Raw genomic sequence first — 26,560 nt, 5'->3', positions numbered from 1 at the left:
GTGCCCCACTTGTGACAGGATACTTCCCGGGACTGGATCAGACTCTGAATGTGGCTCTCCAGCAGGGATACGACTTCCACAAATCCTGCTCCGAAATGAGATCCATCCTTCATGAAATCCTCCCCACTCCACGAAGAGTGTCTTTCCGCCGTCCACCTAACCTTTGTAACCTCTTGGTTCATCCCTATGAAATCCCCAAACCACCTTCCCTACCCTCCGGCTCCTACCCTTGTAACCGCCCCCGGTGTAAAACCTGTCCCATGCACCCTCCCACCACCACCTACTCCAGTCCTGTAACCCGGAAGGTGTACACGATCAAAGGCAGAGCCACGTGTGAAAGCACCCACGTGATCTACCAACTGACCTGCCTACACTGTTACGCATTCTATGTGGGAATGACCAGCAACAAACTGTCCATTTGCGTGAATGGACACAGGCAGACAGTGTTTTTTGGTAATGAGGATCGCCCTGTGGCTAAAGATGCCTTGGTGCACGGCCAGCACATCTTGGCACAGTGTTACACCATCCGGGTTATCTGGATACTTCCCACTAACACCAACCTATCCGAACTCCGGAGATGGGAACTTGCCCTTCAATATATCCTCTCTTCCCGTTATCCACCAGGCCTCAATCTCCGCTAATTTCAAGTTGCTGCCACTCATACCTCACCTGTCATTCAACAACATCTTTGCCTCTACACTTCCGCCTCGACTGCCATCTCTGCCCAAACTCTTTGCCTTTAAATATGTCTGCTTGTGTTTGTATATGTGTGGATGGATATGTGTGTGTGTGCGCGAGTGTATACCTGTCCTTTTTTCTCCCTAAGGTAAGTCTTTCCGCTCCCGGGATTGGAATGACTCCTAACCCTCTCCCTTAAAACCCACATCCTTTCATCTTTCCCTCTCCTTCCCTCTTTCCTGACGAAGCAACCGTGGGTTGCGAAAGCTCGCAATTTTGTGTGTGTATCTACCAGCGCTTTCCCGTTTGGTAAGTCATGGAATCTTTGTTTTTAATATATTTTTCTAATGTGGAATGTTTCTTTCTATTTTATTTAAATTATTTAACAGTTACATTGCAGACCCATACACATTCCCTGATACACTTACACATGGGATAACTTATCTGAAACCTAAAGATCAAGCAGACACAGCAAATCCAGCTAAATGTCGCCCCATAACATGCCTACCAACAATATACAAAATATTAACTTCAGTCATTACACAGAAATTAATGACACATACAACACAGAACAAAATTATAAATGAAGGACAAAAAGGCTGCTGCAAAGGAGCACGAGGATGCAAAGAGCAACTGATAATAGATGCAGAGGTGACATATCAAGCTAAAACTAAACAAAGGTCACAACACTACGCATACATTGATTACCAAAAAGCTTTTGATAGTGTATCCCACTCATGGTTACTACAGATATTGGAAATATACAAAGTAGATCGTAAATTGATATAGTTCCTAAACATAGTAATGAAAAATTGGAAAATCACACTTAATATCCAAACAAATTCAAATAACATCACATCACAGCCAATACAGATTAAGCTTGGAATATACCAAGGAGACTCATTAAGTCCTTTCTGGTTCTGCCTTGCTCTGAACCCACTATCCAACATGCTAAATAATACAAATTATGGATATAGAATTACTGGAACATACCCACGCAAAATCACACATTTGCTATACTTGGATGATCTAAAACTACTGGCAGCAACAAAACAACAACTCAACCAATTACTAAAGATAACAGAAGTATTCAACAATGATATAAATATGGCTTTTGGAACAGACAAATGTAAGAAAAATAGCATAGTCGAGGGAAAACACACTCAACAAGAAGATTACATGTTGGATAACCACAGCGACTGCATAGAAGTGATGGAAAAAACAGATGCCTATAAATATCTAGGATACAGACAAAAAATAGGAATAGGTAATACAAATATTAAAGAAGAACTATACTTATGCTATACCAATATTGACCTACTCATTTGGAGTAGTGAAATGGAGTAACACAGACCTAGAAGCACTCAATACACTTACATGATCACAATGCCACATATATAGAATACATTACATACATCCAGCAACAGAAAGATTCACATTAAGCAGAAAGGAAGGAGGAAGGGGATTTATCGACATTAAAAACTTACATTATGGACAGGTAGACAATTTAAGAAAATTATTTCTAGAACGAGCAGAAACTAGCAAAATACACAAAGCAATAACTCATATAAATACATCGGCTACACCATTGCAATTTCATAACCACTTCTGCAACCCTTTAGATCGCATAACATCAACAGATACAAAGAAAGAAAATTGGAAAAAGAAAACACTACATGGCAAGCACCCGTATCATCTAACGCAGCCACACATCGATCAAGACGCATCCAACACATGGCTAACAAAAGGCAATATATACAGTGAGACGGAAGGATTCATGATTGCAACACAGGATCAAACAATAAATACCAGATATTACAGCAAGCATATTATTAAAGATCCCAATACCACAACAGATAAGTACAGACTTTGCAAACAACAAATAGAAACAGTAGATCACATCACAAGCGGATGTACAATACTAGTAAATACAGAATACCCCAGAAGACATGACAATGTAGCTAAAATAATACATCAATAACTTGCCATACAACATAAACTAATAAAACAACACGTTCCCACATACAAGTATGCACCACAAAATGTACTGGAGAGTGATGAATACAAATTATACTGGAACAGAACCATTATAACAGATAAAACAACACCACATAACAAACCTGACATCATACTCACCAATAAAAAGAAGAAATTAACACAACTAATCGAAATATCCATACCCAATACAACAAATATACAGAAGAAAACAGGAGAAAAAATTGAAAAATACATCCAACTGGCTGAGGAAGTCAAGGACATGTGGCATCAGGATAAAGTTGACATGATACCAATTATACTATCAACTACAGGAGTCATACCACACAATATCCACGATTACATCAACACAATACAGCTACAACCAAACTTATACATACAACTACAGAAATCTGTAATTATTGATACATGTTCAACTACCCGAAAGTTCCTAAATGCAATGTAACATATACCGTACAGTTAAAAGGAAGTCACGCTTGATCAAGGTTCGCGTCACTTTCCATTTTTAACCAGACCTAAGGTCTGAGAAAGGAAAGAAATAATAATAATAAAAATAATAATAATGAATATATTTAAAAGGAAGATAATTCAAGAATAATAATTTTCAGATTGCCAGCAGAACCCTCTCACATGGCAACTACTTCAAAGCAATGAGGAATTACATGGTGATATGGAACATTGTTGCATCCATTTTATCCATCTGGTCCAGTGAGGGCCTAAGGATGACAAAGGATAATGCTTCAAGATTATGAAAATTGACCCCACGTCATTTAGGCATACATATGACACAGTCTATGTTAATTGCAGATGACCACTATGTCACATGCCCCCTCTGTACAACTGCCGTATTGTGTCGATTGCAGAGAGGATAGCTCTCCCTGATCACCAGACTGCTACATGACAAGAATGGAACAAGGGATCTAAAAATCCAAGATCTTTGATCATTTAACCTACCAGAAAGTACAGTAACCTTTTCCATTTTCAGATGACAGCAAGCTGTTCCCAAAAATTAACTCTGCCCTCAGCTATCATGAGAATTAATATTCCCACTTTTTCCTCATCACTGCACCTTAGCGATGTCCTTATTTCATCTATTCATGTAAAGAAAGGGCCAGTGTGTCCATCTCAATTTAAGAATAATAGAGTTGGACTGGTCTGTTTCACCAGTATTTTTGTGGGATATGACTGCACCAGTACTGGACTGTGATGCATCCTTTGCAAGTGTGAGAGTTTTGCCCGGAGCAGACATTGCTTACCATGGCCTGGATTTCAGATACAGTTCCAATTCCATGAACACCTTCTAGCAGGCTTGTGAACTTTACAAGCTTTATGCTTTTCATTTTTAGTTGGTTAAATGAGTAGACAGTTTGTGCAGTCTCGGCAATAAATTTGCCTCAATAGTCTAAACTTACCCATGAACAGACTCAGTTCTCCTTTATCTTAGGTACTTTCAGTTTGTCTATAACATCAATGTGCTCTGTTGTTGAGGTGAGATCCAGTTTGCTTAATATATGTGTATCCAGACCCACCAACTTTGAAAGCCTGCTGGAGACCATGGAACTGATCTCACAAGAGGACCCTCCATACTGTAAATTACAGATTTTGATGCGCTTCAAATATATTATACAGGCACTTACCCTGAGTACCTGGCTATCCGGTTTTTTAGCGGTGGGCCTTGGTTTTTGGGAAAATCGATTTTGAAGTTCATGGGATGCTTTGTATACCTGTAACATTACATATATCCCGAGAAAGTCAGTGTAGCAGTAAAGGTTCATGGCTATCGCGATGGAGGTACTGTGTTCAAATCCTGCTCGTGTACACTCTTTTTTTTCTTTTCTTTTCTTTTTTCCAAAATAGACAGAATTTTTCTATTTATAACAATACCTTGGGAACGCCAGAAATCACTTCTGTTTTACTCATTGATTTTCTGTCAGTTACTACGAATTTTGACCTCTCTGACAGGAAATCATGAATCCAGTCACATTACTGAGATGATACTCCATAAGCACGCAATTTCACTACAAGCTGCTTGTGTGGTACAGTGTCAAAAGCCTTCCGCTGTTCAGAAATATAGAATCAATCTGAAATCCCTTGCCAGTAGCACTCGACACTTCATGCGAATAAAGAGCTAGTTGTGTTTCACAAGAACAATGTTTTCTAAACCCATGTTGACTGTGTGTCAATACACCATTTTCTTCAAGGTAATTCATAATGTTTGAACGCAATATATGTTCTAAAATCCTGCTGCATATTGACATTAATGATATGTGTCTGTAATTTAGTGGATTAGATGGAGCTTTTGTCAAGTGAACAGTTGCAGCTGATTGCTAAGTATGGAGCTATTGCATCAGCATACTTTGAAAGGATCCTAATTGTTATACAGTCTGGACCAGAAGACCTGCTTTTATTAAGTGATTTAAGTTGCTTCACTATTCCGAGGATATTTACTTCTATGTTACTCATATTGGCAGCTGTTCTTGATTTGAAATCTGGAATATTTATTTTGTCTTCTTTTGTAAAGGCATTTCAGAAGGCTGTGTGTAGTAACTCTGCTTTGACAGCACTGTCTTCGATAGTATCTCCATTGCTATTGTGCAGAGAAGACATTGTGTCTTGCCATTAACTTACTTCACATTCAATCAGAATCTCTTTGGTTTTTCTGTCAGGTTTCGAGACAAAGTTTCATTGTGGAAACTATTATAAGCATCTCACATTGAGGTCCGCCCTAAATTTCGAGCTTCTGTAAAAGACTGGCAATCTTGGGGATTTTACATCTGTTTAAATTTGGCATGTTTGTTTCATTGTGTCTGCAACAGTGTTGTGACCTGTTTGTGTACAAAGGAGGATCAGCTCCATTGTTTGTTAATTTATTTGGTATAAATCTCTCAATTGCTGCCAGTACTATTTCTTTGAATTCAAGCCACATCTGGTCTACACTTATATTGTTAATTTGGAAATAGTGGAGATTGTCTCTCAGGAAGGTGTCAAGTGTATTTTTATCTGCTTTTTTGAATAGGTATATTTTTCATTTATTTTTGGATGATTTGGGGCTTACAATATTCAATCTCACTATGACAACCCTGCAGTCACTAAGCCCTTTTGATGCTCGTTATTAACTCAGGATTATTTGTTGCTAAGAGGTCAAGTGTGTTTTCACAGCCATTTACTATTTGCATGTGCTCATGAACTAACTGCTCGAATTAATTTTCGGATGAACTTTCCTCCGGCTTTAGCCAGCTTTCAGTGCCTATAACGATTTGAGCATCAGTGCTTTCTATTAGTGCTTGGAGCTCAGGTACTTTCCCAACACAGCTACGACAAATTACAACTGTTATACCAATGGTTCCTGTATCTACGTTCTTCCTGTTTTCCTGAGATCCTGTAACCTAAAAAACTGCCCAGTCCACGCCACACTGCCCCTGCTACCTGTGTAGCCACCTCATTTGTATAGTGGACTCCTCACCTATTCAGTGGAACCCAACTACCCTTTGGCACAAGTCAAGGAATCTGTAGCCTACACAGTCAGAGAACCGTCTGAGCCTCTGATTCAGACCCTCCTCTTGGCTCTGTACCAGAGGTCTTCGATCGGTCCTGTGGACTTTGCTGCAAATGATCAGCTCTGCTTTCATCTCACAAGCAAGGCTGGCAGCCTTTACCACTTCTGTTAGCCGCTCAAAACCAGAGGCAATCTCTTCTGGTCCAAAGCAACATACATCATTGGTACCGATGTGAGCCACCAGCTGCAGTTGGTTGCACTCTGTGCTCTTCATGTCATCTGGGAGGACCCATTCCACATCTGGAATGGCTCCACCCAGAATGCACAGGGAGTGCACACTGGTTTTCTTCCCCTTCTTGGCAGCCAAGTCCCAAAGGAGCCCCATAAAGTGCCTAACGTTGGAGCTTCCAAATATCAATAATCCCACCCTCTGTGATTGTCCAGATCTTGCAGGCTGAGAGGTTTCCTCTGAAACAGGACAGGCAACAGCATCTGACGAGTGACAGTGTCAGCCACAGACAGCACGTGGCACCTGGTTGTCAGACTAACCGGGGAGGCCTTACGTGCGGTTGCCAGGGAAGTCTTTCGCCGTGTGCTACACCCTGGGCGACCTCCCACTCGACCGAAGGTGAGGGATCAACCACAGTGCGAGCAGTAACTGGCCTGGCCACCAGTGAGGACTGATCGGAGGCCTCGGACGTGCTGGACGTCTGTTGGATCCCCGCGGCTGGCCCACAAGAGTGGTGCCCATCCACTGCAGCCTTGAGCTGTGTAACCGAAGACATCACAGCCTGGAGCTGAGAGCGAAGTGTCATCAACTCGGCTCACATCTGCACATAACATTCACAGTCCCTATCCATACTAAAGACCATGGAAAACTTAACTATCCAGATACACACACTATCGGCACAGGCTGCAGAACTCTACTGTAGACACTGTCGAAAACACAGGAACTGTGTCTAATAAATTAGATTAATACACAGAGATTCAAAAACCTAATTACCAAAGCACTCGGGTGAAACTATGTGATTCACCCCTGATTAAGAACTTGCAATATGCCACAAAATCAGTTTACTTTCCACCTCAAACGAAAACGCAAGAACTGTGGCTATTAGATATTAACCTGCAGAAACTCAAGTAACTAAACTATTAACGCACACAGACGATATTATAAAATTTGCTCCTGGTTAGGAATTCGTAAAAGTCACAAAATCGGTTACCTCCCTGTTGCTGCGCTTGTCTCGGCCGGCTGCTGCTGCTGATGCTGCCTGTTTACAAAAATGTTCTCAATAATCTGACATGCTTTGCTCAGCCTGTAGCTAAAAATTTGTTTATTGGTCCCCTTTTTTAATCTTTAAATAAATTGTTATGTAGAACAAAAGCATTGTCGTCCACAAAGAAGCATGGAATCTTCATTTGGCTATTTTGTAGTGGCTTTTCACTAGGCAAGTTCAGCTCATTATTTTGTAATTATTTCCATAGGTACAAATAGAAAAAAAAACCTTCATCAGAAATGCTTCCTTGGCAACCAATATGGCAAACAAGAAACAATAAGATGCAACACACAAAACAATCATGTTGAAATATACTTCAGTATAGGAAGGTCATTGCTTACTCCACTCCTGATAAAATTTGGAGGATGGAATTATGTTTTTATATATCAACATTTTTCACATGATGACAAATAATTATACAAATGCAACGAAACTATTTCAAAATTCTGGTTATAGTTGTAATATTCATTTTCAGTGTTTCAACACCTTTATTGGCCTGTCTCTTCCATCAGTGGTTCCAACGCAATTGGGAAAATTCCATTTACTTTTGAACTAATGTGCTACCTGTGCCACTGTTTCTACATTGGAAGGCATCTGTCGATAACAAAGAACAATTTTAAACCTAGTAGTGCTCCATATGTTTTTTTTTTTTTTTTTTTAAAAGTTTTCATACCATAACACTGAGGAAAGACATATCAATGCAGCAGGAAATTGCAACCTTTCTGCGGAATGATGGCTTAATTGGGTGCCTGATGGTGAGGGCATGGACAAAGATGAATCAATGACAATACCATGCCACTGTATAAATCTCACATCCCAGATTCCTCTGTGCCAAAACAACATTACCAATCCAGAGCAAGTTGCTTATGGTTTGATGATGAAACTCAATGGAAAAATGGTTTTCATGAGATAAAACCTTTATTTATGTGTACCATATTGCTGCCAAGCACAGAAAGTACTGTCAGCATACAACAGTGCACTAAAGCATTTGATCAGACAAATCCTTGTCAAAACCAGTATAGGTTTATATGAGATAGAAATCACTACATCACATTCACATTCCAAAACAAATTCTATAATTTTTATGGACAACATGTTAGATACACTTGTACCTGGCCATCTCCTTCACTGCCACACATATGCAGTTCCCAGTCCTCATCACTGTCAGTTGCTTTCTGGATCAGTGATGCTGAGCTACACCAGAATATCTACGTATATGCCTACAGTCAGCACAGCACCTCCTCAGTCGAATCATAAAGTTCCACCAGTTCCTCCTGAAGAATCAGACTGCTTGCCATTGCCACAATTTATCCACACATTCTCATCATAGTAACCAGATACTACAAACAGTAATTGTACCCCTGAGGATGCTTAATTTTCCAAAATTAATATGTTACATTTTACTAAAAATGTATACAGTTGCTACTTATGTTGTTTTCTATTTCATGAATAAATTTAATATTACTAAACACTACAAAAAAGTGTAATCTTACCTTAACATATTCCTGTAGACTTCAAATTATACCTGACCGAACTTCAGGTACAATCTTGCAGATGAGTTGTTTTGATATTTTAAAGGTGTACATTAAGCTGTCATATGAATTCCCAGTACCTAAATATCTGAGAGTGACGATTAATATTATTGCTGTAGTTACAGCTCTCCTAAAAGAGGTTTCACTTTTGGAAATTTTAGGGCCTATGTAATTCAATAGCAATTCAAAATCTGTAGGTTTTATTTGGAAAAAGTTATGAAATAGGCCATTTTCCAATTCAAGCTTATGTGTAAATTGAAGGTGGAGGGGGGAGGAGAAAGGAAAGGAAAAGGACTATTGATGTCAGCTGCATTCCCCCTACCCATACACCTTTGTTTTACATGTAATTTATCACAGCTGTGGGTTCCACATTGGGACATGTCCAAAAGAACAGATACCATGCATTTTTGTAATTCTTAAAGTCTTCACTTTGTAAAATTCATAAATGGTTTTTATCATCTCCAGGCCTGTATCACAAGTCTTTTGTGTGTGTTGTATAGCTCAGTTCGTGCAGCTTGCAGTGCCACTTATGATTTTCTGAAGATATGACTCAGCAGCATTGCTACCGATAGCTCATGATCTGAAGGTGTTGAGGGGATGAGTTTAAACAAATTCTGGTGAAGAGACAATTGCTGAATCTGCATTGAATAGTGAACAGCTGCCTACAGAAATCAAAATTGAAGACACTTAACCTAATACATCAAAGGAAAAAATACGCAACCGTAAATTAAAGTGGACATGATCAAAAATGGCAAATCAGCTACCAGCAGAAGATAAATATGAAGAACTGACCAACATTGTGTTGAGTAATCTGGCAGTGTACTACTTTGAATGTTGTGATAAGCATTTTTGGAATGTTATTCCAGAGCAAACAAATCTCTATCATGTGTAAAATAAGCCCGCACGTATGAATGAAATTCTTTTCTTTGTGGGCCATGAAATTCCAGTGGGTACATCCAAGTTACCACAAACCAGGATATACTGGAGTAGGCTACTTGATGCCTCTTATTGCTAGTTCTCGGGATAGGTATTTCAATTACAAAACAATTTACACATTGTAAATAATTTAGATGTCCATGATTGGAGTGATAAACTGTGGAAAGTAAGGCCTGTAGATAATTCTTTAGAGAAACAAATCTCGCACATGGTCACACTCTGAACATTTCTCAAATGACCAGCAGATGATCACATTCTCTGGCAGATGGGGCATGAGAACATACATTTCACCTAAGCCTTGGGCTAAAAAATTGTATTTTTCACATTGTCTAGCTCTTGGTTTCACTATTTATACTGGGAAAGAAACAGTGCCTGAACCTGAACTGAAAAAAATAGATTTAGGTGCAGGTTCAGTTAAGTTATTGACTGTGACAGTTCCAAAAAATGGACAGCATTTAATACACATTGATAGACTTATTTTATTTAATTTATTTTGTATACAGGGAATAAGTCAACTGAGCTGTCTGGTAGATAACAGTTTATAACAAAGAGGGACCATCATGAAGAATAGGACTGATGAGGTGGCTTCAAAATTTAAAGTTGATCATGGCCTGAATAGAGGGGAATGGGATCAGTATGTGAGACAGTACAAAATGCTGTGTGTCTTTAAATGAGAAGATAACAAGTCTGTTATTCTGTTCACTTCCTATGTTGGAAGTGAGCCACAGGGTTCTTGTAAGTGATTTTCAAGTGTTCAGAAGAAATATTAAAGTGGAAAATCCATGTTGGAATAATGACAATATTATGAAAAGGATAGATTGCTACTCACAATATAGTGTAGATGTCGAGTCACAGACAGGGAGTCTTTTTGTTGTGCCTATCTGTGACTAACATCTCCTCTATATGGTGAGTAGCAATCTATCTGTTTCATAATTTTGTCAGAAAAATATTGATAGTCCAAAACCAGCTATTGTAAAAAGCTCCAGTTGTAACACTGCTGGCTTTGATCTGTGTGACAGGTTCGTGGCTTACTGTATTACAGGTCAAACACCAGAACAAAGAAGTGGCCGCTTACACTGTTTAACCATGCTACTGATTTAGTTATTCTTAATTTTTGGATTATGTAGAAAAGATCTTAATCAAAGGAAGGAGTACCAGAATGTAAAAGACTGTCCTCAATCAAGTTTAGATTGAATTTGACTGATTATCTAATGAAGTCTTCTCTTCAGAGAATTAACACAAACAAAAATCTTCATATTAGTTATAAAATATTTTTTCTTCTACTGGTTAAGACCATAAATTCACTTAGGTGTACCTTACATACTTTATAAAACATAAAAAATAAAAATTAAAACAGTGGAATTTAGAATGTAACGGTGTGTAACAGCAATAAAACGAATAATAAAAACTTTTTTCACTTATTTTATCACAGTCACTGAAGAGGTTAAGGCTGGATATTAATTTATTTTCACATTACACTTTCTACTTTCTAAAAGAGAGATTGTCCACCAGCATCAATTCTTCTTCTTCCTTTTTGATTGTCAGCATCTTGCAGTGAAATAAGTGCTGCACATGCCCTGTAATGGCTGCTAAATCCTCTTGGTCCTTCATAATATCAGCTGGTGAAATTGTAATTAAAATGTTAGTTTATAACAACAACAAAATGGGAGCAACCTCAACATAGTATCAGAGTTAACTGCGATTCCACATGACTGAATTCCTTACTGACAACCCCTAAGTTTAGTGTGCATGACAGACCGAACACCAATGTGTTGGTGACCCAACATTCAGCTAAATCCATTGCCTGTCACTTGTTAGCCTTTGTTCGTCTAGTGAGTATTCACTTTTACCTGTAATTTGTGGTCCACATATAAGTTAGTGACCTTTCAGACATTATTTCATGAGCCTGGCACAAAAGTTCTGAGAGACTTTGTGTAAATGCATTTTGTTCTCAGGAACACTAAAAACCCATTGTCATATTCTTTTTTTATGTCTAGGTACTCCTTAAGAAGTTACGAATTACTCTTGGGGCTTCATAGTGTGCTTGTTTCCAGGTGCACAAAAACATCAACCATTGCTTTAATGGAAGCCAGATCCCATTGGTGATGGGACAGTCAACTGATTTTAACAACAGATTGGCCAGTCAATTGTTATCTCATTTAGCTGGTATTTTTAGTCAAACGAAATTAGTCTTTGCAGCCACATCAGCTGTATGGATGTTTCTGACATACTCATTGAGTTTGAGTTGTACACCTACTGTGGAACAAATGGCTGACACAGGTCCCTGATGGTTATGTCTGTTATATGACCACTTTCACTCAGTCTGGGATTGAGTGATTTCACTTACATATTGTTTCAGTCTTCACATTTATAGATGAACCCTGACTAGGGTTGCCATCTTTTTTTAGAGACAAATAATGTATCTTATTGCAAGGTAAGGTGAATAAAAAGTATTTTCTTGAAAATGTAAGTGTATTGGGATGGAAATGTCATTTTATGTGTTTCACATTAAGGAACTCTCAGCAGACTATTGTTGGATACTGCACGAGCTGTGAATGCCAACAGATGTGTTGAGAGTTGCTTTATATGAGCAGAAGGTTACTACTTACATTAATCTTCCCTCCCCTCCCTTTCCTCATCCTACGCCTTCTCCGGCAATTTGTGTGTCTGTCGCGCAGAATGGAGTGTAGCTTGCCTTCTGGTTCATCAGGAGAGCAGCTGAATACAGAAGGTGACATGTGCCTGCTGGTAAAGGGCAGCTACAACCAGTGGACAATAAATGCCACCTCTCCACTGAATCTGCTGCCCTGGGCAGTAATACAGACACTTCCCTCCCAGTGATCCAGAGGGGTGTGATCCTGGATGGTGTCAGACCATTTACAGTATGGCTAAACATAGGCTTAACTGTGAAACTGAAGTACCAATATATGAATGTGAATATACTTCTTCACTCTCATACTTGCTACATCTTGAAGGTTGTAGAATGTAAACGGCTTTGTGTGCAGTTGTATGACATGTATGGACATAATTGGTATCGTGGTTTTCTGCACAGTACGCTAGTAAATGGCTGAATAAATGCTTAAGAGCAGTTCTTTATCAGTACACCAGTGTACATGTTGGCACAGAACCAGCTAAGTGAAAAATCTGTGCAGTTCGCATATTTTTTTATACATTACAGCTGACGTTGGAATTTTCCTTTGTGTGAGATTGTATGTACAAGATTCATGTGCCAGATTGAAAATATAGATTGGCATATTTTACTGTTTGCTAGATTCTACATAATGTTTCATTGATTGTATCAGTACCCGTTGGTATTGCGATATATTTTGAAATTTTGAACGTTTGTGAGTGCCACAGTACACACGTATTGTTGTTGTCATTTGTTGGCTTAAACTTATCTGGACTCTTTTAAATTTTTGAGAACAGTAAGCCTATGCTTGTTCAAAACAATCTTTGTCTAATTTTACTGCATAATTATATGAGAAATAGGTCATTTCTGAGAATTTTCGAACACTTACAAAGCTGAAACTTCCTGGCAGATTAAAACCGTGTGCCCGACCGAGACTCGAACTCGGGACCTTTGCCGTTCGCGGGCAAGTGCTCTACCATCTGAGCTACCGAAGCATGACTCACGCCCGGTACTCACAGCTTTACTTCTGCCAGTACCTCGTCTCCTACCTTCCAAAGTTTACAGAAGCTCTCCTGCGAACCTTGCAGAACTAGCACTCCTGAAAGAAAGGATATTGCGGAGACATGGCTTAGCCACAGCCTGGGGGATGTTTCCAGAATGAGATTTTCACTCTGCAGCGGAGTGTGCGCTGATATGAAACTTCCTGGCAGATTAAAACTGTGTGCCCGACCGAGACTCGAACTCGGGACCTTTGCCTTTGGCGGGCAAGTGCTCTACCATCTGAGCTACCGAAGCACGACTCACGCCCGGTACTCACAGCTTTACTTCTGCCAGTACCTCATCTCCTACCTTCCAAACTTTACACAAGCTCTCCTGGCAGAAGTAAAGCTGTGAGTACCGGTCGTGAGTCGTGCTTCGGTAGCTCAGATGGTAGAGCACTTGCCCGCGAAAGGCAAAGGTCCTGAGTTCGAGTCTCGGTCGGGCACACAGTTTTAATCTGCCAGGAAGTTTCATATCAGCGCACATTCGGCTGCAGAGTGAAAATCTCATTCTGGACTTACAAACCTGTATTTTCATAAGTTACTGGTATGAGTGTTTTTAATATGTAACTTATTTTGTAGCAAATCAGCATTTGTGTTTCACAGTTACTGCCAAAAGAATACATCACCTCAGAATTTCATTTTATATCAATGCAGATAAATGCGCATTTTGAGAATTTTTGGGAGCTCCCATTTTCTTATGCATAATCTAACTTGTAGTAAATTGGCAATTGGGGGTTTTAATTGCTGTAGCAGATATTCTAACCAGCATGTTGTGTTACAGCTAGTTTCCCTTAAAAAGGAGTAGTCCTTTATATTATCTATAATTATCGTAAATTAACTCTGTTTTCGAGCTTGCTAACAACTATAATCAACCTCAAAAGTTTTAGGAAACGAGTAATTTTTACCGCAGGTTTTTTCTGCTGCTTTAATAGAAAATTCATTTTGTGTATTTGCTTCAATTATTATACGGAATTAGTAACTTTTTAGCTCAATAGATTAAAAGATAATCAGTGGACTTAATTTAAAATCATTTGTTCAGTGTCCTGTAACAGTGCACCAGCTAAAATGCAGCCCTACCGTGAATGCTGTTCTCTTATACAGAATGAGTTGATTGACAGTTGCTGAGAGTCATCGTGTTGGAAGAGCTCTCGAGAGTCATGTACCAGTGGTACCACCATCTGTCATTACTTGTCCAGTCGACTGCAAATGGAATTCCAGGCATCCTATATATGATGGATGGGGAGCATGGAGGACTCAGGGCATTGATTGTACCAATCTCTCTAACAAGTTTAAGGTGCTGTGTCTCACTGAAACTGAAACTGAGCCCATGGGACTCACTTCACCTGTTTTGGGGAAACGTGGTTTGTCTGGTGTCAGCATGAGGCAAATGCAAAAGGGTAGGGGGTCTATTAATCGTTGGTAGTTAAAGTGTACCGTAAGTGATAGTGCCTCTTAGTGCAATGACAGCAAGGGACCAGAAGGGCACCATGTGCACCCAGTGTTTATGCCTGGGGGCCTCATTCGTCGTGTTGAAGAGGCTGTTCCGGCAGCCGTTGAGGGCCTGTCATCTTGTCTCCAAGGTCATACTTGCGGTATTCCAGTGACTGGCACAGAAGGTTGAGAAGACCATCCTTGCACACTGAGTTTCAACGAAGCTCACAATTTGCATCGTTGTCCGCAGAGCTGATTGTAACCCTTTGGTTCAGAGTCGAGTGGAAGGACTGAACCAGAGACTTCGAAGGATCTGTGACTTGAGCCATAGGGTTGAGAACTGTAGGGTCCCCCTAAATGAGACAGGTGTGCACTCCACATCACATGCTGCCTCTCAGGCAGCTGACTGTGTGGGGGGTGCACACAAGGATATTTTAGATTAGGTAACTGTCCATCCAGTCCAGAAAATGAAAGCTGTAGGGTACTGAGAAGTATCAGTGTAATATTGAAAGAAATCCCTCCCACAGGTGAGGGTATCAACATCCTAGTAATTAACTGCTGATGGATTCACAACAAAGCACCAGAGTTTGAAGTTCTCCTAAAAGTAGTGAAGTTCGCATGATATTGGGTACGGAAAGCTGCTTGAAGACTGAAGTTGATAGAAATGAGATTTTTGGGGAGAATTTAAATGTATATCAAAATGGATAGACAAATGGGAAATGGAGGTGGTGTATTTGTCGCAATAGACAATAAACTCAAATCCTCTGAGATAGAAATTGAAGCTGGCATGTGAGATTGATTGAATAAGACTCGGCATTAGGGGTGGGCATAAAATGATAATTGTATCCTCCTGCCACCCACCAGATTCATCTTCCGATGTAACAGAAAACCTTAGAGAAAACCTCAGTTCCCTTGTAGTAAGTTCCGCTGTCCTACTGTAATTATTGCTGGAGATTTTAATCATCCAACAATCAACTGGGAAAATTACAGTTTTGTTGGTGGTGGGCATGATTAGATCAGAAGTACTATCATATGGGGGATCAAGTGAAATTTGCGACTGGTTTGAGGACTTTTTTGAAGGAAGAACACATCATGTTATCTTGAATGGAGAGTAATTGTCAGATGTAGAAGTAATTTTGGGTGTGCTCCAGGTGAGTGTGTTCAGGCCCTTGCTGTCTGTGTTGTATAGTAATGACCTTGCAGACAATGTTAATAGTAACTTCAGACTTTTTGCAGATGATGCATTTATCTTTAATGATCTACTGTCTGAAAGAAGCTGCACAAATATTCAGTCAGATCTTGATAAGATTTCAAAGTGGTGCAAAGGTTGGCAACTTGCTTTAGATGTTCAGATATGTAAAACCATGCTTCACAAAACAAAAGACATAGTATCCTATGACTATAATATCTATGAGTCATTGTTGGAATAGGCCAACTCATACAGGTACAGGTACCTGGGTGTAACACTTTGTGGAGATATGAAATGAAATGCTCACATAGGCTCACTCATGAGTAAATCAGGTGGCTGACTTACGTTTATTGGTAGATCACTGGGCAAATGCAGTCAGTCTACAAAGGAGACTGCTTACAAATCACTTGTGCAACCTGTTCTAGAATATTGCTCAAGTGTGTGGGACCCGTACCAAATGGGACTAACAGAGGATATTGAATGTATACAGAGAAGGGCAGCACATATGGTCATAGGTTTGTTTGATCCCTGGGAGAATGTCACAGTGATACTGAAGAATTTGAACTGGCAGACTCTTGAAGATAGACATAACTATCCTTAGCAAGTCTGTTAACAGAGTTTCAAGAACTGGCTTTAAATTATGACTGTGGGAATGTACTACAACATGTTATGTATTGTTCACATAGGGATTATGAGGATAAGATTAGAATAATTACATCATGCCCAAGAAGTATTCCAACAATCATTCTTCCTGCACTCCATAAGTGAATGAAATGGGAAGAAATCCTAATAACTGGTAAAATGGGACGCACCCTATGCTGAGTACTTCACAGTGGTTTGCCAAGTATAGATTTAGATGTAAATTCAAATGGTTTTTAATTAATGTGATTAATGTGATTACACATTTTCAGTAAAATGGAATGCAAACATTCAATAAAACATGGCAATGTTTTGTTGTTTTGTTTGTCTCGTACTCTGAAAGAAACATTTATGCTCAACAAAAAGTCGAGCATAAATGTTTCTTTCAGTGATACATCAACTTAATTAGTTACATGTTAATTGCATGTGGAATCAATTCACAGCAATATATTAATCAGTTTTGAGTAACAAAAAGACGACTTGATCTGTTCAGTGCATAATTAAATGCTTTTTTTGAACAAAGTCAGTCAACTTTAGGCTGTTGAAATATTATTTATTGTGACTGCAGTTTCAGCACATGGTCATTCTCAAGCACTGTGGAATGTTGTAGCTCACAGCACTTGACAGAGACCATGAGTCAAAATTGCAATTGCAATAAATATTATTCCAACAGCCTCAAGCGAAGTGACTTCATTCAAAAATTTCTCGAAGGCTGTGGCCCTAGTCCTCATGAAAATTCATAATTAAATTCATATGTATAAGGTGCAGTCAAGTGAAAATGAGACAGATGGATAAAAAGTAAGTAAACCATTATTATTTCAAAATGATCACCATAAATGTTAATACATTTATCATCCTGGGCCAACGTGTTGCCGAGGTTGTTTCGAGCACGCTTGTAGGTTTTGCTGGGAAGCCCTTACAGATCCTCCACACGGCCCCAATCACTCCCTATGTGACTTCCATATTTTTGAAACTCTGAGAAAAGACATTCATGGCTGTCAATTTGCTTTGGACAAAGAGGTGCTTGCCTCATTACAATCGTGGTTCTGTAGGCAACTGTAAACATTTTTCCATTAAGGCACTGACCATCTTGTATCTCAGTAGAATAAATGTATTAATGAGTATGGTGATTACTTTTGAATAATAAACAATCAACTTACTTTTTTCGATCTGTCTCATTTTCGTCTGCCTGCCCCTTATATAACGTTTATTTTTTTAAACTTTGACATGCCCCATGAGATATCTTCACATACCTCCCAAGATAGGGCTCCCTCCAGGAGTATGTGTACCACTGTCGTATAGCACTGCTTTAGTTTAACTAATGAAAGTACTACAGTCTGGTCACTCAGAGGAATGGATGGCTACCTCAGTCAGCTAAAACATTATAGAGTGGTTTCAGTTTAAAGAACAAACACATAGTTCAACTGACAGAAAAACTACAAATTGCTTTCACTTGAAAAGAACGAATGAATAATTCAGTCAATATGCAGAACCACAACGAGCTGTATTGACTGTTTTCATCCAGTTGCTCTTGGAGAAAGCAAGTGAAAGGTTTTGCTTGAAAGAAAAAATGAATAGTCCAACCAACTGAATCAGTCGTCATCATTCGGTTGCGCCCTAGACTGATTTCACTCAAAAATGGAATGAATAATGCAACCCATATGTAAAATTCCAGCTGTGAGTCAATTGTTTTCTAACAGCCACTTGAATTGATTGTTTTCATTCAGGTTTTACAATCAATAGATTGCATACCTGGTTGCCAATTAAAATTTTTATACCATCATTGAATTTTTTGTCTAATAATACTTTTGGTACTTCATAAGTCATGGAAGCAGTTTCATCATGATTCAGCATGTATTTGATTCTTACTTGGTTTTTGTTCGGAACAATCCATCCTGTTTTCATATGCAAACGACATTTGTTTTATGTCCACAAATTGTCCATCTGCAGTTTTATATAGCCCAGATGATTTCTTAGAATTTAATAGTAAATGTAATCTTGTCCTAGCACAGTGCATAATCACTCTTCAGAACACTTATATTGTCAATGCCCGCTATAAAATAGTTTCTGCTTCCTAGATTATGTCTGATAACTCTAAAGCAGGGCTTAACAACTGGCCGGTTTTGAGCGCGAGTACTCGCGTCTGCTCAGGCACGTGCTCGCGAGCAGGTGCAAGGTCGCAGAGTAGGGAGGGAGGGTAAATGTGCGCGCACGTTTGAATAGGGTCGCAGCGTGCCTATTGAATTCGCGCCGACTGTGTAACGTTTAAAGTACTACGATCAGATCTAACAGTCACTTCGCTGGTTAAGAATCATGTCAAGTCGCCGTTGTGTAACCCCAACCATGCTTTCACAGTTCAACCCCTTCAACCCCCATTGGGAGGAATTGTATCTGTTTACTGAAAAAGATGGTGTTGCAAAATGTTTAGTATGTCACAAAATGCTGAATTCTTTTACGAAATTTAATTTGCAGCGACAATATATGTCGTACCATGCGAAAGACTACGGACGTGGAAAATGTGATTGACCAGATCGTGCACAGGAAGTTATTAAACTTAAAAGGAAGCTATCCGAAGAAGATCTGGACGCCGAAGAAAAATCAACTGAGGCAGCTCTCAGAGTGGGTTACAAAATTGCTTTGCTTTAAGCAAAATCCCTGCGCTCCTTAACTGATGGCGATTTAATAAAAGAATGTTTGGTAGTTGCAGCGGAACATTTGTGTCCATCGCAAGTTGAACAGTTTCAGATTGTGCCATTATCTAACATGAACATTATGCGTTGCATACAGGACAGGGCAGATGACGTCCAGAGACAGCTTGCAAATATCTGTAAAGATTTTATGGCATATTCTCTAGCTCTGGACGAAAGTGTTGATATCACTGGAACAGCGCAGCTTGCCATATTTATTAGAGGTGTTAATAGAGATCTTCAGGTGAGTGAGGAGCTCCTCGATGTAGTAGCCATGAAGAACACTACAACCGGAGGTGATATTTTAAGTAGTGTTGAAGAAAGTACTGAAAATATAGGATTGTCTTGGAATTCTTTAGTTTCAGTGTCTACAGATGGTAGAGGCATACACTAAGCTAATAAAATTATGTGGCATATGTACATTCTCCTTTATTTGTTTCATTTGTCGCAGTAATAATTCGTGAGTGGTATCCCTGCAGGTGGCCGCGGATTTACATCGACTGGCGGCAGCTGTTGTGTACCCCACGTGACCCTCCCCACCCTCCGCTCTGGTCCGGTAGTGGGGGTAGCGTGCTCGCGCTGCTCCGTGCTCGCACCTTGCTGCTCACAGCTTGCTCCGCGAGCACGTATGTTGTGAAGCCCTGCTCTAAAGCCAGAAGATATTTATTTTACTCCAGACAATCTAACTTTTCCAAGAACAAAGTTGGGATAAGTCATTATTAGGTTTGGTGTTAACTATTTTCATACAGGGTACTTGGAGGTTTCTTGAACTCTTTAAAGGAATTTATTATCCAGCACTGTGATAAGACCAAAGTATTGAACATGACTGCAGACATACATTGCTAATGGCCAGTGTGTTTTTTATATGGTGCTCATGTCATTGTATGATTGTTGTCTATAATTTCTTCTCTGGAAATAATACCATAGTAGATTCCATTGTATTGCTGCCCAGATCATAACTAATACTTTCCTGTTTCCCTGTGTTTCATTGTGGAAGAAACTTCAGAATTTTCCATATAAGGGGTGATAAAAAGTTTCTGTTCAAAGGTTGTCCAGTCCATAATTGACATGCCAATTAGGCAATATCACCATGATCATTGAGGCAATCATCCCTCTGATGCACCATATTGAAGATATGCATTTGGTAAAACTCTGTGTTCTGCTGCATGAAGAAGTCCGTAACTGCCGGTGCACATTTTCACCCAACAGAAATTGTCACCCCTCCAAGACCTTTTTAATGGACCAAAGTTGTGATAATTGCATGGGGAGAGATCATGATTATTGGGCAGGTGCTCAAGTATCTCTCATTTGAGTTGGCATAACATCTGAATTACATCTATGACATGGGGACATGAATCATCATGAAGCAGCAGCACTCCTTGTTGCAATTTTCGCAGACATTTTGCCAATTGTGTGCCATAATTTCTCCAGCTTTGCGAAGTTCCACTCCACAGTGGAGACACACGTTCCTTCAAATCAACAAGCAGTGGGAACTGGTAATCAAAAAACAGGGTGTGCATCACCTTTCCAGCAGATGGCTGGCTCTTAAACTTCTTGGGACAAGGGATGATGGATGACACCATTGCATCATTGACACTTTAAACTCTGGTTCACAGTGGTCACACCAGCTTTCATCACCTGCAACAATGTATTTGAGGAACATGTTGCCTTCAACATTGGAAAGCATCTGGTGCTTCAGGCAGAGAACCGTCTGATGTGCTGCCTGTCTGGCATTCACTGCCTAAGGTAGCCAAACTGCTGCCTGATAATGTATTGTACAGTACTGAAACTGTAGTCAAAATCCTTTGCTAGCACACTAGTGGTGAGGTGCCTGTCTGCCCTAATCGTATCATTAGCTGCCCACTTGTTATCTGTAATGGATGAGGCTGGCCTTCCAGATAGTCCTGTGCATATTGTGTTGAATCACGATCAGCTCGGAATTTCGGAATTTGATGCACCATTCCGCAATAGTGGTTCTCGACAGACATGTTGCTCCAAACAGATTCTTCATTGTCAGATGGACATGTAGTGGTATTTGTCCTTTGGCAGCCACGAAAAGAGTAGCAGCACATTGATCCTGTTTGAATGCATTTGGTAACAATGTTGCCATAGTTCGTGTTTCTGCATTTACCACACAGGCTTCAGAAAGTCACAAATGCCACACTAATCCATTACCTACATATTGGTGCTCACATACCCACATTGGAGTTATGCTGCATAGGGTATACACTGCAGCAATACCCTCCAAAAGAAACTTTTTGATCGCCCATTATGTGAATCAATGAATGTACCACATATTATTTTTCTGTTATTTATTAGTTGTCTGTGATTTATAATCATTACTGTAATCCTTTTTTGTGAGTTAAGTATAAATAAATTCATTGTATCCATTGTGGATTATGAACTGCAACTGTGATTTAAATTGGGGATTTATGTATGTAAAAAGCAACCAGTCACGTTCTTGAATTTTGGTACAATTTATTTTCTGTAGCATTACTAGTTTTGAAGCCCCTGGAGGATCTTCATCAGATGGAGGTGTTACGGGAATATTATTTGGACCAAGTGCAGCTGGATGCTATGGTCATTGTAGTGGCAAAAATAACAGGAATTTGTTTATTCGTACCAAGAAGTTTATGAAAAGATAGATCGTTAAGGTTTATAGTCTTTTTGTTACCAGTAACTAAATTTCTGTTTCTGTCAGCACTATGACTGTAGTGTCTAGCTGTGCTTGGTCCAGACAATGTTCCTGTAACCCCCATCTGATGATAAGACTGCAGTGGTTTGAAAATTGCTTGATGGTACAGAAAATAAATCGTATCGTAGACCAAAAAAGTGGCTGGTTGCACTTTACATACAAATAAATCACGAAATATAAAATAAAATGAGAGAATAAGTAAACTCATTATCCAGAAACCCCAATCTATTGACTTAGCATATACTAAATGAGGAAAATGTCAAGGAAAATTAATATGCTGATTTAAGACTAATAATGAATATATTTATGTCATGACTGTGAGAAGCAATAATATGACCAACATTCCACAGAAAAGTCTTAATATATCACCAGTATTAATAAAATAATGTAAAAGAAAGTAACACGGAAACATGACAGTTGATGAAGAGTGTTAGCAGTATAGTAATTGTGAATTTTTCTATATTCTTATGCAGCATTCCAGACATTAAAATTATTTCATTTCAAATAAAAGATACCCATGTTTATCTTTTGTGCTGCATATTGTTAAAATGAAATAATTTTCAAAAACTTTAATTGTTTTATTAAATGTTCATTCTTTCTTTCATCATTTTTTTTAATTCTTCTTCTTTTTAGTTTGACAGTCAGTGCCCATCTGAGAAACATATACGGGTTCTGAAAAAATATTTTGGCCATCCAAAATTCAGACCATTGCAATGGGAGATAATTTATACAGTTTTAGAGGTAAGTGCAAAAAATTCCCTGCTCAGCATGTACCTGTAAGTAGTCTACAATTAAACATAATTTAAGTACATGCTGACTGCCCCCACCTCTCACCTCCCCAGCACTGGCCAAGCATCTGTGGGTAGGAGCAGTCAAATGGCTTGTGCACACACAGAATGCTTGCTGTAGGATTACCTTGTGGGTAGCCTATATTATCTGCACCCTTGCCCTATAGGTCAGTGTTGGTAACATCCTGCCCAAACTGTAAGTCACTAGTGGTTCTGCTCCCTTGACGTTGTATGTGTAGAATGTTAGAATGTGCAGAACAGTTGTCGAGCAGTGCCACATTATCTCCAATGAAATGGCAGTCTTCTCTGTGAAGGAAAATAAAGATCGCAGAAACAAAAATTCTTGTGTAATCGCAAATTTGGTATCACCCGTGCATCTTGCTCTGATTGTCATCTGACTTCAAAGTCGGTTAAGGCATCATACAAGGTATATCTTTAAATGGAACAATGCTTTTCATGACTTACAGCCACTCAGTTTATTTATTATATTCTAACAGCTGTGTGCAGAAATTTAGGCAGAAATTTACTCTACAGTACTAATTCTGAGTAAATTCTTTTCCATCTGCTACTTCTACTTCTACTACTGCTAAATTAGTATTACTAAGATACATTCCTCATCTCCTCCCTCAGTGAAAATTTTACTAAATTTAGTGTAAAATCATCCCTATTTTGCTGTTTTACAAGTTTTTGTGGAAAAGTATCTCATTATCCAAATTTAAAATCTAATCAAGCGTTTGTAGATGACAGTATTATGAAAAGGAAAGATTTCTGCTCACCTTGTAGAAGAGATGAGTTGCAGACAGACGTAACAAAAAGACTGCTATAAATGTTGAGTCCAAAAGGACTTCTCCTAAAGGAGAAAACACGCAGACCTTCACACAAGTACAACTCATACACACATGGCCACTGTCTCTGGCCATTGAGGGAGGTCTTCAAGCAACTACACCTGATGGGAGAAGCAATCTGTGTTGGGGATAAAAAGGGGACTGGGGCAGGGAGGTGGAGGGATAGCAGGGTAGGGGTGTAGTGCTGCTTGTGGGAGTGTGCAGTGATGTGTTGGGAACAGGGCAGGGCAGCTAGGGGTGCAGTCAGGACATTTGGGTGGGTGGAGGGGGGGGGGGGGGAGGCGAAAAGGAGAGAAATAGAGGAGAGGAAGGAAGGCTGGTGGGTGTGTTGGCAAAGTAGAAAGTTTTGTGGTGCTGGAGTGGGAGCAGGAAAGGAGATAGGTAGATGAAGGGCGGGGACTAACAAAGGTTGAAGCCAGGTTACAGGAATTTATTATATATTGCAGGGAGAGTTCACACCTGTGCATTTCAGAAAAACTGGTGTTGGTAGGAAGGATCCATATGGTGTGGGCTGTGAAGCAGTAATTAAGAATGTTGTGCTGGGCAGCATGCTCAGCAGCTGCATGGTGCAGATGTCTCTTGGCTACAGTTTGTCGGTGGCTGTTCATGCAGACAGACATCAAATTGGTACTGGAGCTACATAGAATGCAGAACAACGGTTGCAGCTTAGTTTAGAGATCACATGACTGTTTTCACAGGAAGCATTGCCTTTGATGGGGTAGGTGATGCTTGTGACTGGACTGGAGTAGATGGTGGTGGGAGGATGTGTGGGACAGGTCTTGCACCCAGGTCTGTTGTAGGGATATGAGCCAAGAGGCAAGGGGATGAAACAAGGAGTAGAGTAGGTATGGATGAGGATGTTGTGTAGGCTTGGTATGTGGTGGAATATCACAGTGGGAGGGGTGGGAAGGACAGTGGGTGTGATATTTCCCATTTCAGGGCACAACAAGAGGTAGTCGAAATCGTGGTGGAAATATGATTCATTTGCTTCAGTCCTGGGAGGGGAGTGCTCCTTTGTGGTCAGGTGGTGGGTCTGTGGAAGGTGGTAGTTGACTGGAGAGACAAGGCACAAGAGATCTGTTTTTGTGCAAGGTTGGGAGAGCAATTACGATCTGTGAAGGCCTCAGCAAGACACTTGGTATATTTGGAGAGGAACTGCTCATCACTGCATATGCGACAGCCATGGCTGTATGGAAGGCTGTATGAAGGGACTTCTTTGTATGGAATGGGTGGCAGCTGTCAAAGTGGAGGTTCTGCTGGTGGCTGGTAGGTTTGATGTGGACAGAGTTACTGATATAGCTATCTTTGAGGTGGAGGTCAACATTGAGGAGGGTGTTGGTTTGAGGGGGCCTGGTGAAGTGAATAGGGGAGAAAGTGTTGAGGTTCTAGAGGAATATGGATTCTATGTCCTCACCCTCAATCTAGATCACAAAGATCTCATTAGTGAATCAACCAGTTGAGGGTCTTAGGACTTTGGGTGTTTAGGAAGCATTCCTTAAGGCAGTCCATGAATAGGCTGGCATATGATGGTGCCATGCGGGTTTCTATTGCTGTCCTGTGGATTTGTTTGTAGGTGACCTCCTAATTGCACCTAGCTGCCCTAGCCTGTCCGAACCATGTCCCTGTATGATCCCAAAAGCAGCACTACATGCCTATTTCCTCCACCACTCAGCTTGCTTCTCCCATCAGGTGCAGTTGCTCGCAGTCTGGCCTCAGTGTTCATATATCTGTGTGTGTGTGTGTGTGTGTGTGTGTGTGTGTGTGTGTGAGAGAGAGACAGAGAGAGAGAGAGAGAGAGAGAGAGAGAGAGAGAGAGTTGCACTTGCGTGAATATGTATCTGTGTGTCTACCTTATAAAAAGGCCTTTTTGCCAAAAGTTCAACATGTATAGCAGTCTTTTCATTGTGTCTGTCTACGACTCAACATCTGCTCTATATGGTGAGTAGCAGTCTTTCCTTTTCATAATTTTGCCATTATTCCGTCCTGGATTTTGTGTTGTTAGATTTCTCAAAAGCGAAACTACCCCAAAAATAATAATATCCCATGAAAAGTGCTGAACTCTTGTTATGCAGACATAATTTTTAAAAATTACAAATATATTAACAGCTTATTATACAATTAATTTTGACCATTCAGTCCTAGTAGATTTGTTAGAGCACTTTGTTTTAAGTCGGTCCAACTGCATGACGTATTGACTGCGGGAGGAATATTCAACAAATGTAGGGTCTAAAGTGCAAGAGGTGTAGGTGTGAAGCCATCAGACCAGGTTCCCTTAATCTTTTTCTTTTGAACTAACATATTACCAGAGTTCTCTCTTTGCCAATTTGCATTTCTACACTGTTTCTGAGCCATGCAGTTCTTTGCCCAGGGTGAGGGTACTATCACAGACTTACTGCGAATAACTTCTCATCTCCTTTGCCCCCTATATTTAAATGTAATCTCACTATCGAAACCACATCCCTTTACCATTTACTTTTGCTATGACAGATCATTATATACAAAAGAATAAGACAAATTCCCCTTCAGAAACAAGTGAATTTCCACCAAATCTGCTTGGCAGAAGCCAAATAAGACGGACTTTCTTTTTTCTAACCAAGGTTGTGTGAGCTGTCAGTTCAGTACTCTTTGTTCCAGTTACCAGTATTGGACAGCCCCTGCAGGGGATTGAAACTTAAAGGGCCAAAGGACACAGTAACTCTACAT

General features: G+C 39.8%; 1 protein-coding gene across 1 annotated transcript in view; it reads left to right on the top strand.

Annotated features, from left to right (window-relative positions):
- LOC124787764 (Werner syndrome ATP-dependent helicase-like) overlaps positions 1–26,560 on the top strand; it is a 247,402-nt gene that overhangs the window by 33,990 nt on the left and 186,852 nt on the right. Inside the window, exon 2 of the mRNA XM_047254645.1 lies at positions 22,858–22,965. Within this exon, the coding sequence (XP_047110601.1) occupies positions 22,858–22,965 (108 nt within the window). The remainder of the gene's footprint in view (positions 1–22,857; positions 22,966–26,560) is intronic.

Source organism: Schistocerca piceifrons, chromosome 3 (assembly GCF_021461385.2).
Source record: "Schistocerca piceifrons isolate TAMUIC-IGC-003096 chromosome 3, iqSchPice1.1, whole genome shotgun sequence".
Classification (NCBI taxonomy): domain Eukaryota; kingdom Metazoa; phylum Arthropoda; class Insecta; order Orthoptera; family Acrididae; genus Schistocerca; species Schistocerca piceifrons.
This window is presented reverse-complemented; position numbering and strand designations above follow the sequence as displayed.